The sequence below is a fragment of the Phyllostomus discolor genome, chromosome 2, assembly GCF_004126475.2.
Source record: "Phyllostomus discolor isolate MPI-MPIP mPhyDis1 chromosome 2, mPhyDis1.pri.v3, whole genome shotgun sequence".
NCBI lineage: Eukaryota > Metazoa > Chordata > Mammalia > Chiroptera > Phyllostomidae > Phyllostomus > Phyllostomus discolor.
In genome coordinates, this window is record NC_040904.2 from 213339284 (window position 1) to 213359492 (window position 20209).

Below are 20209 nucleotides of genomic sequence, written 5' to 3' on the forward strand. Positions count from 1 at the left end.
GCAAACACAGGGAAGAAGTGCGGGACCAGGGTGGCTGCAGGGCAGCGCAAGTCCGGGAAACCGGAGAACTCAGCTCCGCCTGGGGGTGTGAGGATGTCACCTCCGCAGACATTCAGGGCCAGGTGCAGAAAAGACGTAATGTGAACAAAGTCACAGGCTGCACACCATACAAAACCAGTCAGAGTTCTTTGAGTATTAATGAGCTTTTTGTCTACATATGAATCGAATTAAAAAAAACACGATTATTTATTTTTAGAGAGAGAGAGAGAGGGAGGGAGAAAGAGATGGAGAGAAACATCAATGTGCGAGAGAAACACTGATCAACCTAAGTATGTGCTCTGACCGGGATTCAAACTGGCGACCTTCACTTTGAGGGACAACCCCAACCAACAGAACCACGCAGGTCAGGAATGAACTGTAAATTTCTATCGCTTGTCTTTAAGGCACTGCTTCAGACCACCAATGCTACATTTCCAGTAGTCAGATTTACGGATCTCTCTCATCCATGTTATTCATGTGACATAAGTGGTTTTTCAATCTATTTTTAGATTTAATCTTCATTTAATCTTTTTTCCCATTACCATTTAGTCCCCTTATTCTACCCTCCCCCCTATTTTTAAATGTAAGCAATTGCTATAAGTATATTTACAATAAATACAATCCTATAATGAAGTCACCAAATGTGAATCATTAGGTATCAACTGTTTATAGAAGTTTTTAAATTGAGATGTTATTTTCTTATTATAAAACAGATACTCATTATAAAAATTTAGTCACTTCAAAATTCTATCAAGTTAAAAGCGCAAATCCTCAGCAATCTCCTCCTCCAGTTAAGAGTCTGGTGTGTCTTCCAGAATGTTTTGTATGTGTGTGTTTGTTTCTGTTCCTTATGAGAACGAGGTCCGAGCCCAGCTCAGTAACCTGCTTCGTCCCCCGCAGTGTGCCTCACTCTCTGTGTGTGTCGCGGCACGCCCCGACCCTAGGGCAGCAGGCTGGGACAGCGCCCCAGGCTACCTTCGTTATCTGCTGGGGGGGTGTCCTCGCTCCTCAGTGCCAAAGAAGATGGTTCTGGGGGCGCTGAGGCCCACCCCGTGCTGGTCACCTGAAACGAAGAGAGAAAAGCTATAAAAACACAAATCAAAAAAGGGGAAAACCAATAATTTAAATAGTCACCTTCTTAGTACCTGGATTAGTGGGAAGGAAGGATAATATTGTATTAAACGTGTCTCATCTTAAGTCTCTATTTCAATGCTCAAATTCCCTACTTTTCCTCCTGTTTAAAAAATAAAATCTGTATTATGCAATAATTTCAGGTTTACACAGGAGATGCTTAAGATACTACTAGAGTTTCTTACTTCTGACCCAGCTTCCTTTAATGTTAAAATCCCCATGGTGCATCTGTCAAAACTAAGGATTACGATGTTACATTACTAGCTACACTTCATTTGGATTTCACCAGTTTTTCCTCCGGCACTTCTTTTCCGTTCCAGGATCCCACACTGCATTTGTTCCTTCTCCACAGCCTCCCCCGGTCTGTAAGAGTTTCCCTGTCTTTCCTGGTTTTTCACGGCCTTGAAACTTGTGACAGGTACTGATTGGTATTTTGCAGAATGCCCCTCGGTCTGGGTCTATCTGATGCCTCCTCGTGCTGAGACGAGATTGGGGGAAAGGGCACCGCAGGGGTGAGGGGCCCCTCGCACTTCCCCACGCCAACACGACCACACGCTGGCGACGCCAGCCCGGAGCACGAGGCTCGGGAGCTGCCCGCCAGTCTCCTCCGGGTCAGCTTCTGTCCTCCCGTTCCATTTCCCAGTCTCGGGAAGCTCGTCACTAAGTCTGGCCTCTGGTCAAAAGCAGGGGGACACAATTCTACCTCGTGGAAGGGGAGTTCGACTATATAGGATTTGGAATGTTCCATTCTACAAGGAAGAGTGTCCCTTCTCCCCATTTATTTATTCAATCACCTGTTTACATCAGTGTGGACTTATGGGTAGTTATTTCATCCTTTGCATTATAATTCAGTACTGTCATCATTTATGTTGTTGTTCAAACTGTTCCAGCTTTGACCACTGGAAGCCCCCTCTGGTTGGTTCCCGAGTCCTCCAGCCCTGACGGGCCCACTCCCACGCCCTCCCTCCGGCACATGCTCACTTTCTACCCCTACGGGACGCTCCCGGCTCATCTGCCCCAGCAGCCCGCCCTGCTCTCTGCCTCTGCTCCAACGGTGGCCCTGGTTCTTTGGATTGGAAAAGGGTGTTTGGAAACCAAGATCTGGGTCCTGGGTGTGCTGGTTGTCCTGAAATGTCACTGCCCCCAGGCCCTCTCAGTGGACAGAGCCAGGCAACACACATATGTGGGTATTCAGCCATGTACACACACACACATCTAGAATGAGTTCTCCAACATATGTGTATGTGTGTGTAACTGTAGACAGTAAACACGAACTCCTGCTAACATCTCCAACGGTAACCCCCACCAAACCACTCATTTCCCTCCTCTTTTTAGCCCATCACTTCTCTTCTTAACATTTCTCAGCTACTAACCATGGATGTTCTGTGTCTTGTTCTAAATTAAACAATAGCAAGGCTCATAATAGAACACCTTATCTTTTTTGTTTTCTGTTCCCCTCTTTTAAAAAAATATTTTATTCTTTTTAGAGAAAGAGGGAGGGAAGAAGAAAGAGAGGGAGAGAAACATTAATGTGTGGTTGCCTCTCACATGCCTCCTACTGGGGACGTGGCCTGCAACCCAGGCATGTGCCCTGACTGGGAATCGAACCTGCGACCTTTTGGTTTGCAGGTCGGTGCTCAATCCACACCAGCCACACCAGCGAGGTGTTTCCCTCTTTTTGGATAAGTATTTCTGGTAACTATTGACTGTATTAATAACAGCATATGCATAATGTATATGCAAATTATGATAGCAAAAAAATCAAGGCCTAGCAGTTTATAAAACTACACATTTTTTAAACTTGAAAATTAAGTAAAGAATGGATTGAGCAGTAGTTCAATCCATTGGTGCTCCTCCCCAGTGGCACTAGGAGGAGGCGGGGCAGTGGACAGAACAGCTGAGGCTTTGAGTCAGAGGTCGGCACACGCAGCCTCGAAGGACCAGTCAGTAGAGAGTTTAGGCTTCAGAGGCTCATAGCCCCTGATATAATAATGACTCTGGGAAAATCCACAGGAGGACCACGGCTTGTTGCCACTGCCACCAACGGGCCGCAAAGATGAAGATAATGATACTGACAGCACTCACCGATGGCTCACTCTGTGCCAGGCGCTAGTCGCTGTAACCTTATTAACTCATTTCATTCTCACACTCGCCTTGAGACGGTTCTGGCCACACAGCCAGCCAGGGGTGATGAGATTCTAGCCCCTATTAAAATTTGGGTTAAAAAAATCCCGTCCTGCCCTGGCTAAGGTTCAATTCCCAGTTAGGGCACATGCCTGGTTGCAGGCCAGGTCCCCAGTAGGGGGCACGTGAGAGGCTGGTGTGGCTCAGTGGATTGAGTGCCAGCTGGGGAACCAATGGATTGCTGGTTCAATTCCCAGTCAGGGCACATGCCTGGGTTGCTCGTTGGGCCCCCAATGGGGGGGTATGTGAGAGGCAACCACACTTGATACGTCTCTTTCTCTCTTTCTCCCTCCCTTTCCCTCTCTCTAAAAATAAATAAAATATAAACAAGCAAACAAAGAAACCCTGCCCTCATTCTCTGTAGTCCCAGAGCTGCGCACTGCACTGCGGCAGACTGCCAGTGGTCAGCTTCCCGGGCAGCCGCGTGAACGCGGTGCAGCTGAGTTCCAGCCGGGCCTCTGAGCAGAGCTGATGGGCGCGCCCCCGGGTTCTGTCTCTAAGGGGAGGAGCACGTGCTTTCCTGGGCGCCCTCTTCCCACCGTGGGAAAGGCCGTGAACTGGAGCGGCCTCTGTGGACCCCGAGGTGAAAGCCACATGTGAGAACCACCAAACGAACCCCTCGGGCAGCCCCCTCCGAGCGGTGCTGACAAAGCCATTCCCATCCTGGTTAAGCGCCTGCGTTTCCGGCGGTCAGCCCCAGCAGCCAAGCCCGTGCCCTCACTGAAGCGCTGTGAACACACACCCTCCACAGCCGCCGGAGCAAGCATACTACAAAGCTTTGAGAAGCAGAATACGTACCTGTGGGGAAGCGTGCGAAGCAAAGAAGTCCTCCTCCTTGGGTGTGGGGGATGAAGGCGGGACCGCACAGCTATCCAGCCACAGCTAGAACGAAGCATGAAGCTCGTCAGCACTTCCCCGGCTTCGTCGGCCTTACTAAACACCCTCCGCTCCTCCTCCAGAGCCCCGTCTGCTAACGATGGGTCCTTCCCATCATTTTAAAGTCAGCAACAGGCTGTGCGGGACCCCCCGAGCGCATTTCAGGGATGGCCCAGGGCAGCGAGCCCTGCTTCTGAGCCCAAGGAGGCCGCAAAGGGCTTCGGATCTGAGTGCAGGGCCCAGGGTTCGGCCGAGCCTCCTGGTTTGTGGCGCCCTTCCTTGCAAACGCACTACGATCTGCTTGCAGCGCCCAAAACAACTCCCGTGCGGGGCGGCGGGGGCGGCGGGGGCCGTGAGCCGCCCCAGGTGTTCATTCCCAGCGGGGCTGAGCAAGGCGACTCTCGGCCATGTTTCAGTTCGTGCTGTGCAGCAAGCGCCCGTTCTGTGGCCTCTTTATTTAGAGCCACGTTGTCACATTCTGTGCCTTCCGTGCGTGGCCTCAGGGTTAAGATGGCCCCGCGCACGGTGCGGGCGCACTGCCCGGGGCCCTAGGCGCCGGGGCCGTGAGGACCTGAGCCCCGGTGCTGCGGCCCGAGCGCCACGTCAGAGCCCACGGCCCGCACTAAGGAGGGCGTCCCCACCCAGAAGCACAGGTGAAACGTGACGGGGGACAACGACAACGTGACAGCGTGCATGCGGACGGAGGAGAACGTTCGGGCGCCCCCTCTGCGCAAAGGCACGTCGCCTGAAGGGGACGGGCCGATCTACGCAGGGCCGCGCTTACGTCAGCGCCGCGCTTACGTCAGTGCCGTGCTTCCGCGTGGCCTGCGAGGCCAGCGACTTGATCCTGTCCCTGTAGAGCTGGGCCGCGCGACTGTTGTACTTGGCGTTGGTGTCGCTGGTGGCGCAGCCGTGCTGGTGGAAGAAGGACGCCTGCGGGGGACAGCGCGCGGTTACTGGCGGTACTGCAGCGGGGCGCGCTCGGCGGCCCAAGCGCTTCGTTCTGAAGGGTTTTGAACGGACCAGTGAAACCCTAATCACATGGGCCAGAAAATTCTTAAATACAATTTTCCTTGTAGAAGGGAATGCCTTCCACAGACGTAACTTTGGTGTTTTGGTAAAACTGGACATAAGCCTTGGATTACAAAATGAAATAGCTGGCTTCGTCTCTCCAGGAAACCGCCTCCGTCACTCCGTTATTTGGGGATACGCTTTCCACTCAGGTCTACTTTCAATTCGTGAGAAACCCACTTTAATTTGGATTCCACGAAATTGCACTCTCTAGCAAATTGGGTAGGAGCTATGCCAGCCTTCACCTGGTTCAGCACTACGTATTCATGACCAGAGGCAGGCGAGGCGACAAATGCCTAAACAACTGGAGGGGGCTGCTTCCGGCCCCTACAAGGGTCCAAGCACAGACATGCATGACTGAAGTCACGTCTTAGTTAAGGAGGCATCCCAAAACCTGTGTGAGCACTCCTGTTACTGACCCAGTTTAGTCAGTAACGGTCCTGCGCACCCACACGTACCAGATCCTGGTCTACGCTCTGGGGGCGCCGACCCATTGTTAGGTCCTCACAGCCCCACCACCAGCCGTCACTGTTACTGTCTACACTTTGCAGATGGGGACAATGGAGCCCAGAGAGGCTCAACAACTTGCCCAGTGTCACGCAGGTAAGTGGGAGGCAGAGCTGGTGTTCAGACTCGGGTAGGATGGTTCCAACTCCACTGCTGAGGGGAACGGCCAATGGCCTGACCCTTCTCACCCCAAACCTTCACCTCCCCGGCTGGCTGGAGATGAGAGAGCTGCTCTCCGGAGGTGGGCGGATGTGGGGGCGGGGGCTCTGCAACCTTGGGAAGGCTTAGAAATAAGGACAGAGAAAATTGAATCCACAGTATTGGAACAAGTCTGTGGACATCATGAAAATGAGCATGGGTTCCTAATAAGATGCTTAAAATATTAAGGATTGAATGCATTTTTTTTAAGATTTTATTTATTTATTTTTAGGGAGAGGGGAAGGAAGGGAGACAAACATCATTGTGTGAAAGATCAGCTGCTTCTCATCTGGACCACAACCCACGCATGTGCCCTGACTGGGAATCGAACCTGCAGCCTTTCGGTTCACAGGCTCAATCCACTGAGCCATACCAGCCATGGTGGACTGAGTGTATTCCTAATGGGGCAAAACTGTTTCTTGGAAAGTGAAAAAAAATCTTACTTGGTTATTACAATGGTTTGTGACCTTCCAATGCTCACCCTTACCAGACAAAATCATATTCCTTGGTATTTAATTTCCTCTCCCTAGGGAAATTAAATCCAATTTAAATTTAAAATAATCTAACTTTAAGTTTTCTGCTTAGGGAACAATAATGAAAAAAATTTGAGAAACACTAATCCAAGGGAATCTGTTATTTTGAAAACTATTTAGATTTATAATTAGATTTTAAATATAAAATTGATGCTAGATACAGTTTTTATTTGAAATATACACAAATTTGATTTCTTATACTTTGAATGTTTAATGGCATGTCTATGGGAATCCTATTAATTAAACTTCTACCACTTGGCATTATAAATACGGTATTAGCCCTGGCTGGTATGGCTCAGTGGATTGCATGCCAACCTTCGAACCAAAATGTTGCCAGTTCAATTCCCAGCCAGGGCACATACCTGGGTTGCAGGCCACATTTCTGGGGAGGGGTGTGAAAGGCAACCGACTGATGTTTCTCTCCCTCTTTTTCTCCCTCCCTTCCCCTCTCTCTAAAAAAATAAACAAACAAAATCTTAAAAATATATATAAATAGGGTATCAGTGCTTTAGGTGATTTTGCTGGCTAGACTTGTAAGGCTGCCAATTTAGAGTTTGAGAAATCAGAATATATTGAATCTATAAATGAAGTTTAAAAAGTTTGAGGATCCTTAGGTTTGTAAGTAGGGTTTAAGAAGTCTACTCTTTTATATACAACTATAAACTGGCCATTTAATTGGTTATTTTTTGCACAGAAATTAATAAGTTTGCAAATTAATATGGGATATCTATATACTGTAATTGAAAACTTGAGAATAGGCTTTCTCAAACATGTGTAGGTTTCCTAAACTAAGTACAGTTCAGGTGTGAGCAGCTGTGCACATCCTTCCCGTCTCAGCACAGAAGTCACCGCTGTGCACTAAGAACTACGGCCCTAAAGAAGCTTCCCAATTCCTCTGTGTCACCGCCTCCGTTTTAGTTTTCTTCACAGCACTGTCACCACTGAAGGTTCTTGTGTATTTGCCTCTCTAAGGGCTGTCTGTCTCTGTCCGTAAGAGAGGGGCTCTACTTGTCTTGTTCATCACTAGGTCCCAGCACCCAGCCCAAAGCCTGGTGTTTATTAGGCACTTAACAGGTGGCTGGACAAACGAGTCAGCCTCCAGAGCCCCTCACACCGTTCGGCCGTCCGACAGGCCCCCCGCACCGTGCGAGCGCGGAACCTCTTCACGAGTGGAACACACATTCACACAGAAGGGAAACAAGTCTGAGATGCACTTACTGCATTAGCATTTCCTCCAACTTGCATGCATCGCAACTGAAACCAAGACCAGTTAGAATCCAACTCTGTAGATCTAAATGGAAAGAACATTCTTAAATGTTAATACTTTTCTGCCCCAGAATCAAGCCACTAAACTTTTGAGAACAAGGTTTCCTTGATCATTAGGACCCTGAAGAATTCTAAGTGCATGTTCACAGTGACACGTGCTTCCACGTGGTGGTGGTGGTGGTGGAGGGGGGCTCCAAAGTGCACGACCGTTGGTCCAGCAGCTCCAGGCCCCTCTCACCCTTCCCGGAAGCCAGGGCCCTGACGGCCCCGCCCACTGCTCCCCTCCACACCGACCACAGGCAGGCCACGCAGGCCGGCAGCTCTTCCGCGGCACTGACTCCGGCGGCCACACCCTCTAGGGAACAGAATACGACACGCTTCCTGGGGCTGCTGGGGCGGCGCTGCCTCTGCCTCACACCCTTAGCGGGTCACGACCTAAAATCAGGTGATGTCTCTGCTCAGAATAGGTGTCCTGTTTGGATTTTTCCAGAGGTCCAGTTCGACCCCTAGCAGAGCCTGGAGGATGCTCAAAGCTTCACCATCAGGTGGAAGGGACCTACCCACCAGCACCACCGTGAGGAAGGGAAGAAGACTCGGGGCTGAGCGCTCTTGACGTGAAAGCTGCAAGTGCCTCCTACCCCCCACACCTGAAACCCAAGGTCACCTCAGAGCTCGGTAAAGGCACTAAGTGTATTTCCCAACAATAAAAACTCAGCCCTGGCCGGCGTGGCTCAGTGGATTGAGTGTGGGCCTGTAAACCAACGGGTAGACCAAACCAGGTCAGGTCCCCCTCAGGGCACATGCCAGGTCCCCAGTAGGGGGCGCAAGAGAGGCAACCACACATTGATCTTTTTTTGCCCCCCTCCCTCCCTTTCTCCCTCCCTTCCCCTAAAAAAATAAATTAATATCTTAAAAAAATTTTAACCAAGTGATCAGTGTAAAACCAGACAGGACAGCACAACGATGTTGGAACTCTCCATATTGAACGGACAGGAGCAGAAAGCAAGGCTCTCCTGGATTCCGAGATAGCCTGTCCCGCACTTACTGTCAGCGAATGTGGACCAGTTAGAATGGGCGTAGGTAGAATACCCCTCACAAAATGGGCACGGGAGAGAGAAAAAAGGCTTCAGACCCACCCAAAATGTCCTCTTACACTGCCCTTCCATTTACCAATGTCTATGCCCATTTGTAACCTTTAACCTTTGTGAATGTTAAGATGCTATTTTAAAGCCAATAGCTACCTTAGGGCGAATAATGACACATGTTATTATTATTATATACATACGACATATCTACTTCATGGTGACATAAAAAGTAAAAATTAAACCATACTTGACAGGAAACATATTTCTCAAAAACAATAATAAACCTTTCGGAATGTGATTACCAAGCAAGGTGATACAATCATGTATCTCGTTCTGCAGTCCCTTCTCTGGAAGATCTTGCTTAGTCACTACATTGTCGTGATCCCTCTCCCCCCAGGCAGCCGTAGGTGGCCGTCCCCACCCCCTCGGTCGCAGGTGGCCGTTCCCAGCGTGGCCCTGGAGACAGACGGAGAGATGGCGAGTCTCCGCTCCGCCACTCCGGCCGCACGACCCCGGAGAGGTGAGTCACTCGACCTCTGCTCTGCGCCGTCCTCCTCTGTTCCTCTGTGGCGCGGGGACGCTTACAGGACTGTCTGTGTTGCCCTTGCGGGAATTAAATTCGCTACTACCTGAAAAGTGCTCCTGGTAAACACCATACGGCTGAAAAGTCGCACCCTCACCCTCATCGTCGTGGTAACCCTGCCACGCTGAGCTAGAAGCAGCCAGCTCCAGGGGACAGGCATGCCCCCCATTTTTCTCTCGTACGCCTGGCACGAGCACGTAAGAGGTGCCTGAGTTAAACTAGGGCTAGAGCTGCAGCCACAAGTCCTCAGACTTGCTAACTGGGCTTACAACTTTTAGTCCTAAACGATCTTGGAGGAAATAAAGCCAAACATTGTTTATATGTTTCTTAGAAATAAAAATTAAAAAAACAAACAAACCCTGAATTGTTCTTGAATCGAGCTGACAGCAATTCTCTTGCACATACTGGAATTAAAAAAAAAATGTTGCTCTGGCTGGCGTGGCTCAGTGGATTGAGCACTGGCTACCTCCAAACCAGAGGGTCGCTGGTTCGATTCCCAGTCAGGGCACATGCCTGCGTTGTGGGCCAGGTCCCCAGTAGGGGGTGCATGAGAGGCAACCACACATTGATGTTCCTTTCCCTCTCTTTCTCCCTCCCTTTCCCTCTCTTTCTCCCTCCCTTTCCCTCTCTTTCTCCCTCCCTCTCCCTCTCTAAAAATAAATAAATAAAACATCTTTAAAAAAATAAAATGAAACGTGATGACAGAGGACTCCGAATGCAGCCAACCTGCGGAAGAAACCTGAGTTGCGCACCGGCGCGCCTTCCTACACGAGGAGGTGGCTCAGTGTAGGTTCTTTCTTCCCTTCAGTTTAGGTGAAGGGACGGGAAAGGTGAGAGAATCTGAGCGCTGAGAAAAAAGCAGCAAAAATCACACAAGTTGAAGGATGAGCTGTCACTTCCACCAAACAGCTCCAGTTAACCAACTACGTAAGGGAGGAGACAGGTTTCCCACAGCCTCCGTAGTCCTCACATGAGTCAGGGTGCAAGGTTTTGCCCGATAAGCTAGAGCTTGTAATTATTTTAATCAGTAAAAAATGTTCACAGAACAGCCCTCCACCTCTTGAAACATAAAAGAAAAGATGCCGAGTGCCCTTATCATCCTTGACCTTGGCCAAACCCTGGACTGCCGGCCTCTCACCAGTCATTCTACCCTCTGTTTCGAGTCCTTCACAGGCGCCGTGACTCATCCCGTTACATTTATCTGACTTCCACAAGGCTAGGGACCAAACCCGCGGCAGCCCAGCCGGACGCTGCTGTCCAGCCTCCCCAGGCTCTCGGTCTGTCCTTCCCCGACCCACGGCGGGACACGCCCGAAAACCGCCCCACCTCCTGGAAGGGCTGGAGCCAGCGGTGCCCCTCAGGGGTGAGGCCAAGGGAGGACCCGGGTGCAAGGGCTGGGCTTGGTAGATAAGAGGAGGAGAGAGCACAGCGAAGAGGGAGGGACAGGCGACCACTCCCACAGCGCCCCAAGCCCACCCTCCCGTGCTCCGGGCGCAGCAGGCCTCCGCGTTAACCGGTGACAACTGGTGACAACCGGTCGGGGCGTGGGAGGGAAGGACGCCGGAAATGAACTTGCCGGGGCAACTGAATCCCTCAAGATTTAAAAGAGAGAAGGACAGGACAGTGTGTTCAAAACACTCTGGAGCCCGCAGCTACGAAAAGACAAGAAGGCCAGGAACGGACACTCTGAAGCCAGTAAGGACACACAGAAGCACTCCCTTTCTAGAGGGGCACCTGCGGGGTGACACGGCTGTAAATAGCACGTCAGACTCCACAAACTGATTTCTGAAAAGAAAAAAAAAAAACCCTCAGGAAAATTTTAAATTAAAATATTAAAAAAGAAAATGATGTTGCTACTATCACTATTTAGTTTTCGTGCCCTCATATGAAATATCTTATTACCAATGAGAACAGACTTTATCCTTCAAGAACAAATGTTCTTTACAGTAATTGCATTGTTATCAATATCCCTTAAGTCATAATATGAGATAACATGCTTGCCACAGTGCCAAGTAGCCTGCCCGCCTGGCTGGCTCCCTCCCTGGGAAAGCAGTGGCAGGGACACAGGGGGCCTGGTGGGAGGTGGCCAGCAACCAGAGGGACCCCGGCACGGCAGCGCAGGGGTGCCCGGCCGCGGCCCACAGCCGCCCGAGTGCAGACCTCGCTCGGCCTCCAAGCCCTGAGCTCCACTGGGATCCCTGGATTATTTCTTTCATCATTTCAATCTCTTCTCTCTCCCCCCAGGCACCTGCCACCTCCCGCTGGGCCTGGGACCGTGTGTGCGTCCAGAGGGGGCGCCTTTCTCCCTGGCACACAAAGGCCCCCACCAGGCCTCTCCCCCACCCACACCCGTGCTGGAGTGGAAGGCAGGGCCTTGTCAGAAGGGGCCAGTGCCGCCCAAGCCTCCAGGCGGAGAGAGGAGAAAGACGTCCCTATCACGGGCAGGCATTTGTGACTGCTGGTGAGCTCCACACAGAAACCGTCCCCCGGGCTGTGCGGCGCTGGCGGCCTGGGGCCCGGGGCCATGCACGCGGGGGCCCCCTACGTGCGAGGGCAGCGGCGCCCACGTGACGGGGCGGGCGGCCCGCGGCCCCTGAACCCCCTTCTCCCCGTCTCAGCAGGACTCCTCCGTGCTGCCGCGTTACCCAAAAATCACGCAGGGGGAGGAGACACCGTCTCGGGCCCTCCGTTCCGACCGCTCGGCGCCGCAGGACCAAGAGCAGTGAAATGGGGAACGGCTCGTCTTCCCAGCGGACCTAGTCGTGGCCGAAACCTCCGCAACTCACAGCCAACCCCGCGTTTCCCTGGATGTCCAAGGGCACGTGGAGGGAAAAGGGGAGAGAGACCCACGCGATGATGTACTCCCTCCCACCCCCCAACGGGGACAGACTCACTTACCGGATAAAACTCAGGTGAACGCCCAGCGACCGGTGTGACCCCGAGCAGTCGATGCACAGGAACACCCCGTAGGTTATGCTGGCCCAGCTGGGGTTTTTGGCGCCGCAGTCGAAACACACCTGGAGGAGGGTTTGGAGACCCGACTGTTAATGCCTTCGCGTCAGCCAGACGAGCCGCCCTCCCCCTGGGACGCCATGCGTGCTTTGGCTTGAAAGCTGCTCGTCTTCACAGTTCAAACTGGTGAATAGAAACTGTCCCAGCTAGATTTTTAATCCCCCAATTTCAGTCTCTTTTATTATTGTATTAATTGAATTACATCAGCACAACACATTGATTATACAGTAAATTACATATTATTACGAACCTATCACACCACTACGCAGTGTGGGTAGGGAGGAGAAGTCAGGTGCGTATCATCTCAGACACAAGGACCTACAGGTCCTTGAAGCACGAACAGGGTTGCTACCCGTCGCCTAAACAAACACTGGCTAGGGACGTCCCCGGCTGGGACCGCTCGAGGCCTTCCCGTCCTCTGAACAGTGGCTCTGTGACGGATGGCGGGCGCTGTGCACACTTCTGTCCTCAGCCGGAGGAGGAGGAGGGTGGTGGCCAGACTCCACGGTGGGTGCTCCCAGTGACCCGCCCCCATGGCCACACCCTTGTGCACCCGCCACCCTCACTGCTTCTGGGTGGTCTGTGTGACCCTAGCGTGGCAGCAATTCCTTGTCACTTCCAGATTGTAGGTCATAAAACACACTGCGACTTCCTCCTTCCCCTCTTCCTTTCTTCTTCCTTCTTCCTCCTCCTCCTCCTTCCTCCTCCTTCTTCCTCCTCCTCCCCCTCCTTCTTCTTCATTCTTCTTCTTCCTCCTCCTTCCTCCTCCCTCTCCCTCTTTCTCCTCCTCCTTCTTCCTTCTCCTTCCTCCTTCTTCCTCTTCTTCTTCCTCCTCCTCCCCCCTCTTTCTCCTCCTCTTCTTCCTTCTCCTTCTTCTTCCTCCTTCTTCCTTCTCTCTCTCTCTCTCTCTCTCTCTCATCCCTGGCTCTGCCGGGGAAAGGCAGCTGCCATGGCCTGAGGACACCTGGACGGCTGAGTGGGGAGGCCCAGGTGGGGAGGACGTCCAGCAGCCGGTGCAGAGCGGGGCCAGCTGCCCACCGTGTGGGCGAGCTGGGGTGTGGACACCTTAGCTTCAGATGACCACGGCCTCTGAGAGGCCCCGAGCCTGCCTTCCTCAACGCTGACCAAAGTCAGATATCCTTCATCTGATGCCGGGAGCGTCAGAGTACTTGGAAGCATGCAGTGCTTGCCATGGACATTAACACAATTAATTAACATCAGGCCCTGGCTGCTGTGGCTCGGTGGATTGAGCACTGGCCTGTGAACCAAAAGGTCACGGGTTCGATTCCCAGTCAGGGCACAGGCCTGGGTTGTGGGCCACACGTGTGCGAGAGGCAACTGTTTCTCACACAACGGTGTTTCCCTCCTTCTCTTCCCTTCTCTCTGAAAATAAATAAATAAAACCTTTACAGTCAGGACTACAGGACAGTAACAATTCCACTAGTAGAATTGTTTTAAAAATTTTCCAGAAAAATAAGTGCCTATATTATAGATGCAGTTTACAGGCAGAGCCACCTACCTGAAGGTTGTCCTGACTCTACCAACCCAGACAGACCTGGCTTCTGGCCTCTGGAGGGCACTGCAAGAGCCAAGATGTGAGCGGGGGGGCCCCCCAAGCCCCTCCCAGCGACAGGCTCACATTGAGCACGCAGGAGCTGTGGGGCTGGGGTGACAGAGGACATGAAGGGGGCCCAGTGCAGACACTACGGCTGGCACTGAGGAGTGAAGACATCAGTGGCATCACTGATTCCACACACCTGCTGAGCCCCACCCCCTGCCAGGCCACGTGCTGGCCCTGGCAGAGCTCACCGAGGTGCGAGAGGAGGACAGGGAAATGCAGATACCCGTGCTCACGGCCCTTGGAGTAAGGACTCCCTCTCCGTGGGTCAGTGTCAAAGGTGCTGTCCCTCCGAGGGGGGCCATGTGTAACCCCTCACTCACTCCACGGACAGCCGTGTATGTCCGTACAATCAGGTGGCACCTGGTGCACACAGAGCGGACATACGAACGTGGTCCTGGAGCCCATGGAGTAGCAGTCCAGTGGGCGAGATAATTAGTTGCAAGGCTGAATCGTAGGAAGCAAGGACAGGATGCAAAACGTTTTCTAGCCAGGGTCCAAGAGGCTCCTGGGATCTCAAGAAGAACCTGAAAGGGCCGTAAGAGGCGAAGCCCGTGCAGGAGGTGCCACTGTGGACAGAGGTGACAGCAGAGACTGGGTGTGTGCGGCCCGGAGCTGATGTCTGGGAGCCACACCCGAGGAGGTGGTGGGAGGCTGGCCCCGAGGAGAAACGAGCAGTGGAGGGTGCTGACCCGCCATTCCAGCAGCCTCCTGCCCCAGCCACGGCGATGAGCGGTTGCTAGACAGTACCTCCACGAAGGGTGGGCCCGGTCTGCCATGGGCCCCTGAGCTGGGCGCCCAGCCTGGCACAGAGTGGCATTAAACACAGACGCAGGCAGTGGGGCCGTTAGGAGGGAGGACGGGCTACCGAGCTGGGAGCGGGCCCTGTGGGACCGGAGGGCGGGAGACCGTTGGTTGGAAACACAAACGCAGCCTCAGCAAGGCCGCCTTGGGCCTCCCGCGGAGCCCGAGACGGTGCTCTGAGAGCGGGGACTGCACAAAGTTGAGCCGCGCTTTTCTAGGCGGAAGATGAATTATTCTGCTGATGACGAGACTGAGGAACTAATGACGAGGCTAAGAGCTGCTGCGAAAATAACAGCCGGTGCTGAGTGTTCCCTGCCCGTCCGGCGCTGTCGCTGGCCGACCGAATCTTCGAGACAAGCCCACCAGGCCCGCGCCCAGCAGGGTCCGGGGCTGGCAAATGCTCTGCCATCTCCCCTTAAAACCCCTGATGCTCTTCAAACGAGGGCCCTGCGTTTTCATTCGCATTCCCCAAATTATGGAGCGCACAGCTTGGACCCCGATTTTAGAGACAACCAAGGAATGACGAAGGATCACGGCTGAGAAACGGTATCCTGGGGACTGGACCCCAGGCAGTCTGCAGCCTGGGCCACGCTGCCTCTCACACAGCCGGGCGGTGCCTGCCCCACCCTTCGCCCACGGGACCACCCCCTCCCTGAAGGCAGGAGCCTGTCTCTTCGCTGAGGGGGCAGCAGCGTACCCACAATGCTCAGCACAGGGCCCGGCGCACCGCAGGTGCTCGGTGGATTTGTGTTGAGTGAGTCACTCGAGCAGTCGACAGAAAACTAAGGAACAGGGTAGCTTTTAGGAAGGATTTCCCAAACTAGAAAACCGACCCTTGTGAGTTAAAACCCTCGGTCCGGAGTAAACGGTCATCACACACGACAGGAGGAAACGGGACACCACCCTCTACAAGTAAGCCGAGTTGCTTTCTGTGCCCAGCCTGCTGGTCTCCGGTGTCTCAGAGCGTCTTTCTGGAGCCCCACCTTGAAAATGCCACCCCCGCCCAACTCGTCCACGTCATTCAGACTGGTCCTCACCTTCGTTTGGGTCGCCGTTTCTTAGTGGTGATCACATAAAGAGTCTTGATCAAGAAATGTGGCTCAGCCCCGGCTGGCGTAGCTCAGTGGATTGAGCACGGGCTGCGAACCCAAGTGTCGCAGGTTCGATTCCCAGTCAGGGCACATGCCTGGGTTGCAGGCCATAACCCCCAGCAACCGCACATTGATGTTTCTCTCTCTCTATCTCCCTTCCTTCCCTCTCTAAAAATAAATAAATAAAATCTTAAAAAAAAAAAGAAGTGTGGCTCAATACTATGGAACGTTAGCAGAAACTAGTTTTGCTCAATGCTGTTCCTAGTCCTATTACAGAACAGGAAAGCTCCCATAGATGTGTCGTTCCCAAGGAAAACAACGAGAAGCAGCTGACGCTCACTGAAGACCAGTCCCGTACGTGCCGGTCCTTTTCCGGGATTTTCTCACTGACTCCTCACAGTGACCCTCTGGGGTAGACCCTGCTCGTGTCCCATTTTCTCGTTCAGGAAAATAAAGCACCAAGCGTTCAAGCCACCTGCCCGAGGAGACACAGCGAGGAAGCAGCAGGGCCTGGGTAACAATTCACAGCTGCGCCCGTGTGTGGGCCCCGGAGTGTCTCCAGGTAGAAAGACGCCGACTTCTTCTCTTGAAAACGCACCTCCCCTTTGGTGTCATGTCCCTGAACCAAAGCAGACCCGAAAATCCAGCTTCTGCACCGCTAACCGCCGGTCTGGGTGCTGCCTCCGTGCACAGGAGCCACTCTGCACTAACAGACGACTCCAAAACCGAAAACCACGCAGCGAGCAAGGAAACCGGCACCGGAGAACTCCTGGAGCCTTTCTCCCTGGGCCTCCCCTGCCTTCGTCACACATCGCATCCAACTGTTGGCGAATTGTTGCCTTTCTCACTCCCCTCCGGCTGTAACATCATGGGCTCCACCTCCGCCATCGAGACTTAAAACAAGGACATCTCTCCATTTTGTAAAACTCAGGAACTTCCTGTGCCGTCATGTCTCGGCTCATGACCACGCTCGTTAACAGCTGTTCACTTCGGAGGTGTCCGTGGGGCCCAGAGCACCTGTCACAGGTGGAGAGGAGAGAGTCCACGCTGACGCGGACGCGGACGGGACAGCCCTTTGCACTCTCCAGGCTCCAGTCCGACCTGTGATCCTCAGAGGAGGGGGTCACTTGAGCCCAATGCGTCATCACACCTCCAGCCAGTTTCCCAAAGCTGCAAAAGCCATGCCGGGAAGAGCAGGGACAGCCTCCGGACATGGGGACAAAAGGAAAACCCCAACCTCCAAAGAGACGCAAGGGGAAGGAAGGGAAAGGGTCTGTGCTGGGCTTTCTTAGAAAGAGGAAAGCGCTGGAAGCCGTCGCACTGACCACTGGGCAGCTCTGTCACAGAGGGAAACTGAAGCTGCCACCAGAGGACACCAGGAGCCAATCAGGCTCCAACGGGCGCCCTGAGGCACTTTAGGGGTCCGTTCCAGGGTGGAGAGGGGCCGCGCCGAGCTTTCCCGAAAGCCCAGTGCTACCAGCTGGATTTCTGACCCGGCGCCTGCGTCCCAGCTGGGTCACAGGTGGCCGGCTGTGTCCGCCCCACCGGCAGGAACCCCGAGGTAGGTATCCCCGTGAGCCCTCTCTCGGGACCTCCAAGCTCACCCCCAGCGCTCTCAGGAATCCAGTGTTCACTCGGCCACCCCAAAAGGCCGCTCCCGCCGCGCGTACGCTCCTCCGCCAGGTGTCAGGAACCCACAAGCCTCCGCTCCCCGCCCCCACGACCCCAGGTGCTCTCGCCTTCCGCCCCCCCAGGACCCCCGGCACCCCCGGCACCCCCGGCTGCCCGCCCCGCCTTCGGGCTTGGCCGAGCGCCCCCTTCCCCGCTCCTCCCTTGCTGAGGCTGGGGGGGGGAGGTGCGGCGCACGGTTGGGACCCAGGAGAGGCCCAGCCGCCGCAGCCGCAAGTGCGACGTGTCACAGGCCGGGCCGGCTCCTCCTCCCGCGGCCGCGGACACTGGCACCGCAAGGCCGCCCGCGGGGTCCCGCAGGGATGCCACGCAAGCCTGAACACACCCGACGGACATTACCTTGTTGGTGGGCACGGAGCGGAGGCGCTTGAAGATGGTCAAGATGTCCTGCTTGCTGGGGTCCCCCATAGTCACCAGAGAACCGAGGCAGAGCTGGCCTGGCCAACCGGGAAGAGCCGAGTGAGAGCGGTTGCCGCCTCCCGGAGCTAGACTGCTGCCCAGGGGGCGGGGCAGCGCGTGGGGGCCGGGCCGGCTCCTCCAGGCCCCGCCCACGGCCACGCCCAAACCAGCGCACGCGCCTGAGTCGAGGGCCACGCTTCGCTGTGCCGCTGACTCCGCTCGCGGAAGCCCCGCCCCCGATGCTGCACGCGCGTGCGCAGGAGGCTCGCAAACCTTATCCCAAGTCTTCTCCCGCGGTTCGTGCAGCGCAATGGCCTGCGAGGCTGGGCCTGGGTGGGGTCTGCTCCCACGCGCACGGCCTTCGGAACCCCCATCATTTCGGCTGGTGGATAGCCATTTCATGTAGTGGACTGCTTCTCACCTCCTCCGTACCACTGAGGCAGAACCAGTCACTCCAAGGGGCAAAGGAGGAAACTCTAAGGGAAAGAGCCAACCCGCGGTTTCCGACGCCCGACACGGGACTGGAGTCCAGACACCGAGTTTTCCCTAGTCCCCTGATTTTTTTTTTTTTTTGCTCTAAGTTAAGAAGCATTCCACGCCAACAGTTGATTTTCTTAAAGTACCGGTTTGGGCCTAAGGTTGGGGGGAGGCACAAGGCGCTCAGTGAGAACTGGGGAGTGGACAAGCAGCCGGATGTTTCCCGCTGCTTGGACTGTATCCTACCCTTTGGCTGCCTTTGCGGGCAAGAAGGCTTTGAACTTGGAGAAGGCGGCCTCTTTCACAACAGTGGGTGTGGAGCTGCCGGAAGATGTCGCCTGAGGTTGTGTCGTGGAGGGGAAGATGAGAGGTTTTGGAGCCAGATGCAATACCCTGGCCCTGAGCCTGACTCCGCCACCTGCTTCCTGGCGCTGTGATCTTGGTCAAGTCATTCCTCCTCTCTAACACTTGGTCTGCTCAGGTGCACGATGGGGTGAGACTGAAGGGTCGGTGCTGAGGTGCCCAGGAGGGCAGCTTCCCAGGAAAAGCCTTTGGCCAGGGTCGTCTTGTAGAGGCTGGGGTGTTCTCCTCACCTGGCTGGTTGGATGCCCTCCGGCTAAGTTGGAAAGGTGCCAGGAATAGGTTGGCACTTATCCAAGGAAAGGGAAGTTATCACCTTCCAGAACAGTATCTTTTTCATTTTTGCAGACAGCCATGGCTACTTGGAAGTTCTTCCTTATATTGAGTCAAAGTATATACGCCTGTATTTTGTGTCTGTTGGTATTAGTTTGACCTCAAACGGAACACCGGGCGTGTTCATAAGGAACAGTCATGTCCTTTCTAGTGGGAATGGTGACATTTACTTTGTCAGGTCTTTGGACCTGAAATCTTAGCAGTGCACACGTCACATTAGGGCAGGGTATGTCTACGCACTCTCTGACACAGAGATCCCCGAGGAGAAGAAAAAGTACACTGATGGGCAGGCACAAGGGGAGGGGAACTACCATTATCGCTTTTGCTCTCATCTGCTCCCGTGTTCTCCCTAGAACGTATCACCGCCTGGTATTATGGTCCGTAAATACACCTGCCTCCCTTCAACCGAACATAAATGTCATGGGGTCAGATCTGTTTGGCCTCCCTCTCTCCCCCCAGGCCCTGCAACAATGCCAGGCACACAGTATACATTCGATGAAGATTTTTGCTGTGGGCTTAGACTGTATAAGTACAAAGAACATCACTTCCAACATCATAAGGAAAAAAGGCTGGGTAATCTACAAGGTGGTAACCTGAGCCCGTCAGAGAGCTGAGGTTGCAAAGCAACCGAGTAAACTGAATTCCAAGAGAGAAAAGACGCCCCAAAAAGAGATGGAGGTCAAGAACTCCCTCAACTTGGGCAGCATGGGAGAAAGAAGTGGCTGCCATACAAGTGGGCAAGAGGAAATCACCTAAGATTTTTTAAATAAGATTTTAGTTATTTACTTTCCCAGAGAGTGGAAGGGAGGGAGAAAGAGTGGGAGAGAACTGGGTCAGTTGCCTCTCGCATGGCCCTGTCTGAGGACCTGGCCCACGACCCAGGCATGTGCTCTGGCCAAGAATCAAATCCGTGACCTCTCGGTTTACAGGCCAGCGCTCAGTCCACTGAGCCA

General features: G+C 53.7%; 1 protein-coding gene across 2 annotated transcripts in view; it reads right to left on the reverse strand.

The window, feature by feature from the left end:
• Nucleotides 1-18202, reverse strand: part of ARFGAP3 (ADP ribosylation factor GTPase activating protein 3) — a 40518-nt gene extending 22316 nt beyond the window's left edge. The window contains exons 1-6 of one of the 2 annotated variants that reach the window (XM_028532548.2): nucleotides 18027-18202; nucleotides 12372-12490; nucleotides 7758-7830; nucleotides 5032-5163; nucleotides 4153-4236; nucleotides 1015-1102 (exon numbers count right to left, since the gene is read on the reverse strand). In XM_028532548.2, coding sequence (XP_028388349.1) covers nucleotides 1015-1102; nucleotides 4153-4236; nucleotides 5032-5163; nucleotides 7758-7830; nucleotides 12372-12490; nucleotides 18027-18095 — 565 coding nt within the window. In that variant the 5' untranslated portion in view covers nucleotides 18096-18202. The remainder of the gene's footprint in view (nucleotides 1-1014; nucleotides 1103-4152; nucleotides 4237-5031; nucleotides 5164-7757; nucleotides 7831-12371; nucleotides 12491-18026) is intronic. The other variant, XM_036019706.1, reaches the window with a different exon arrangement.
• Between the last annotated feature and the right edge of the window lie 2007 nt (nucleotides 18203-20209).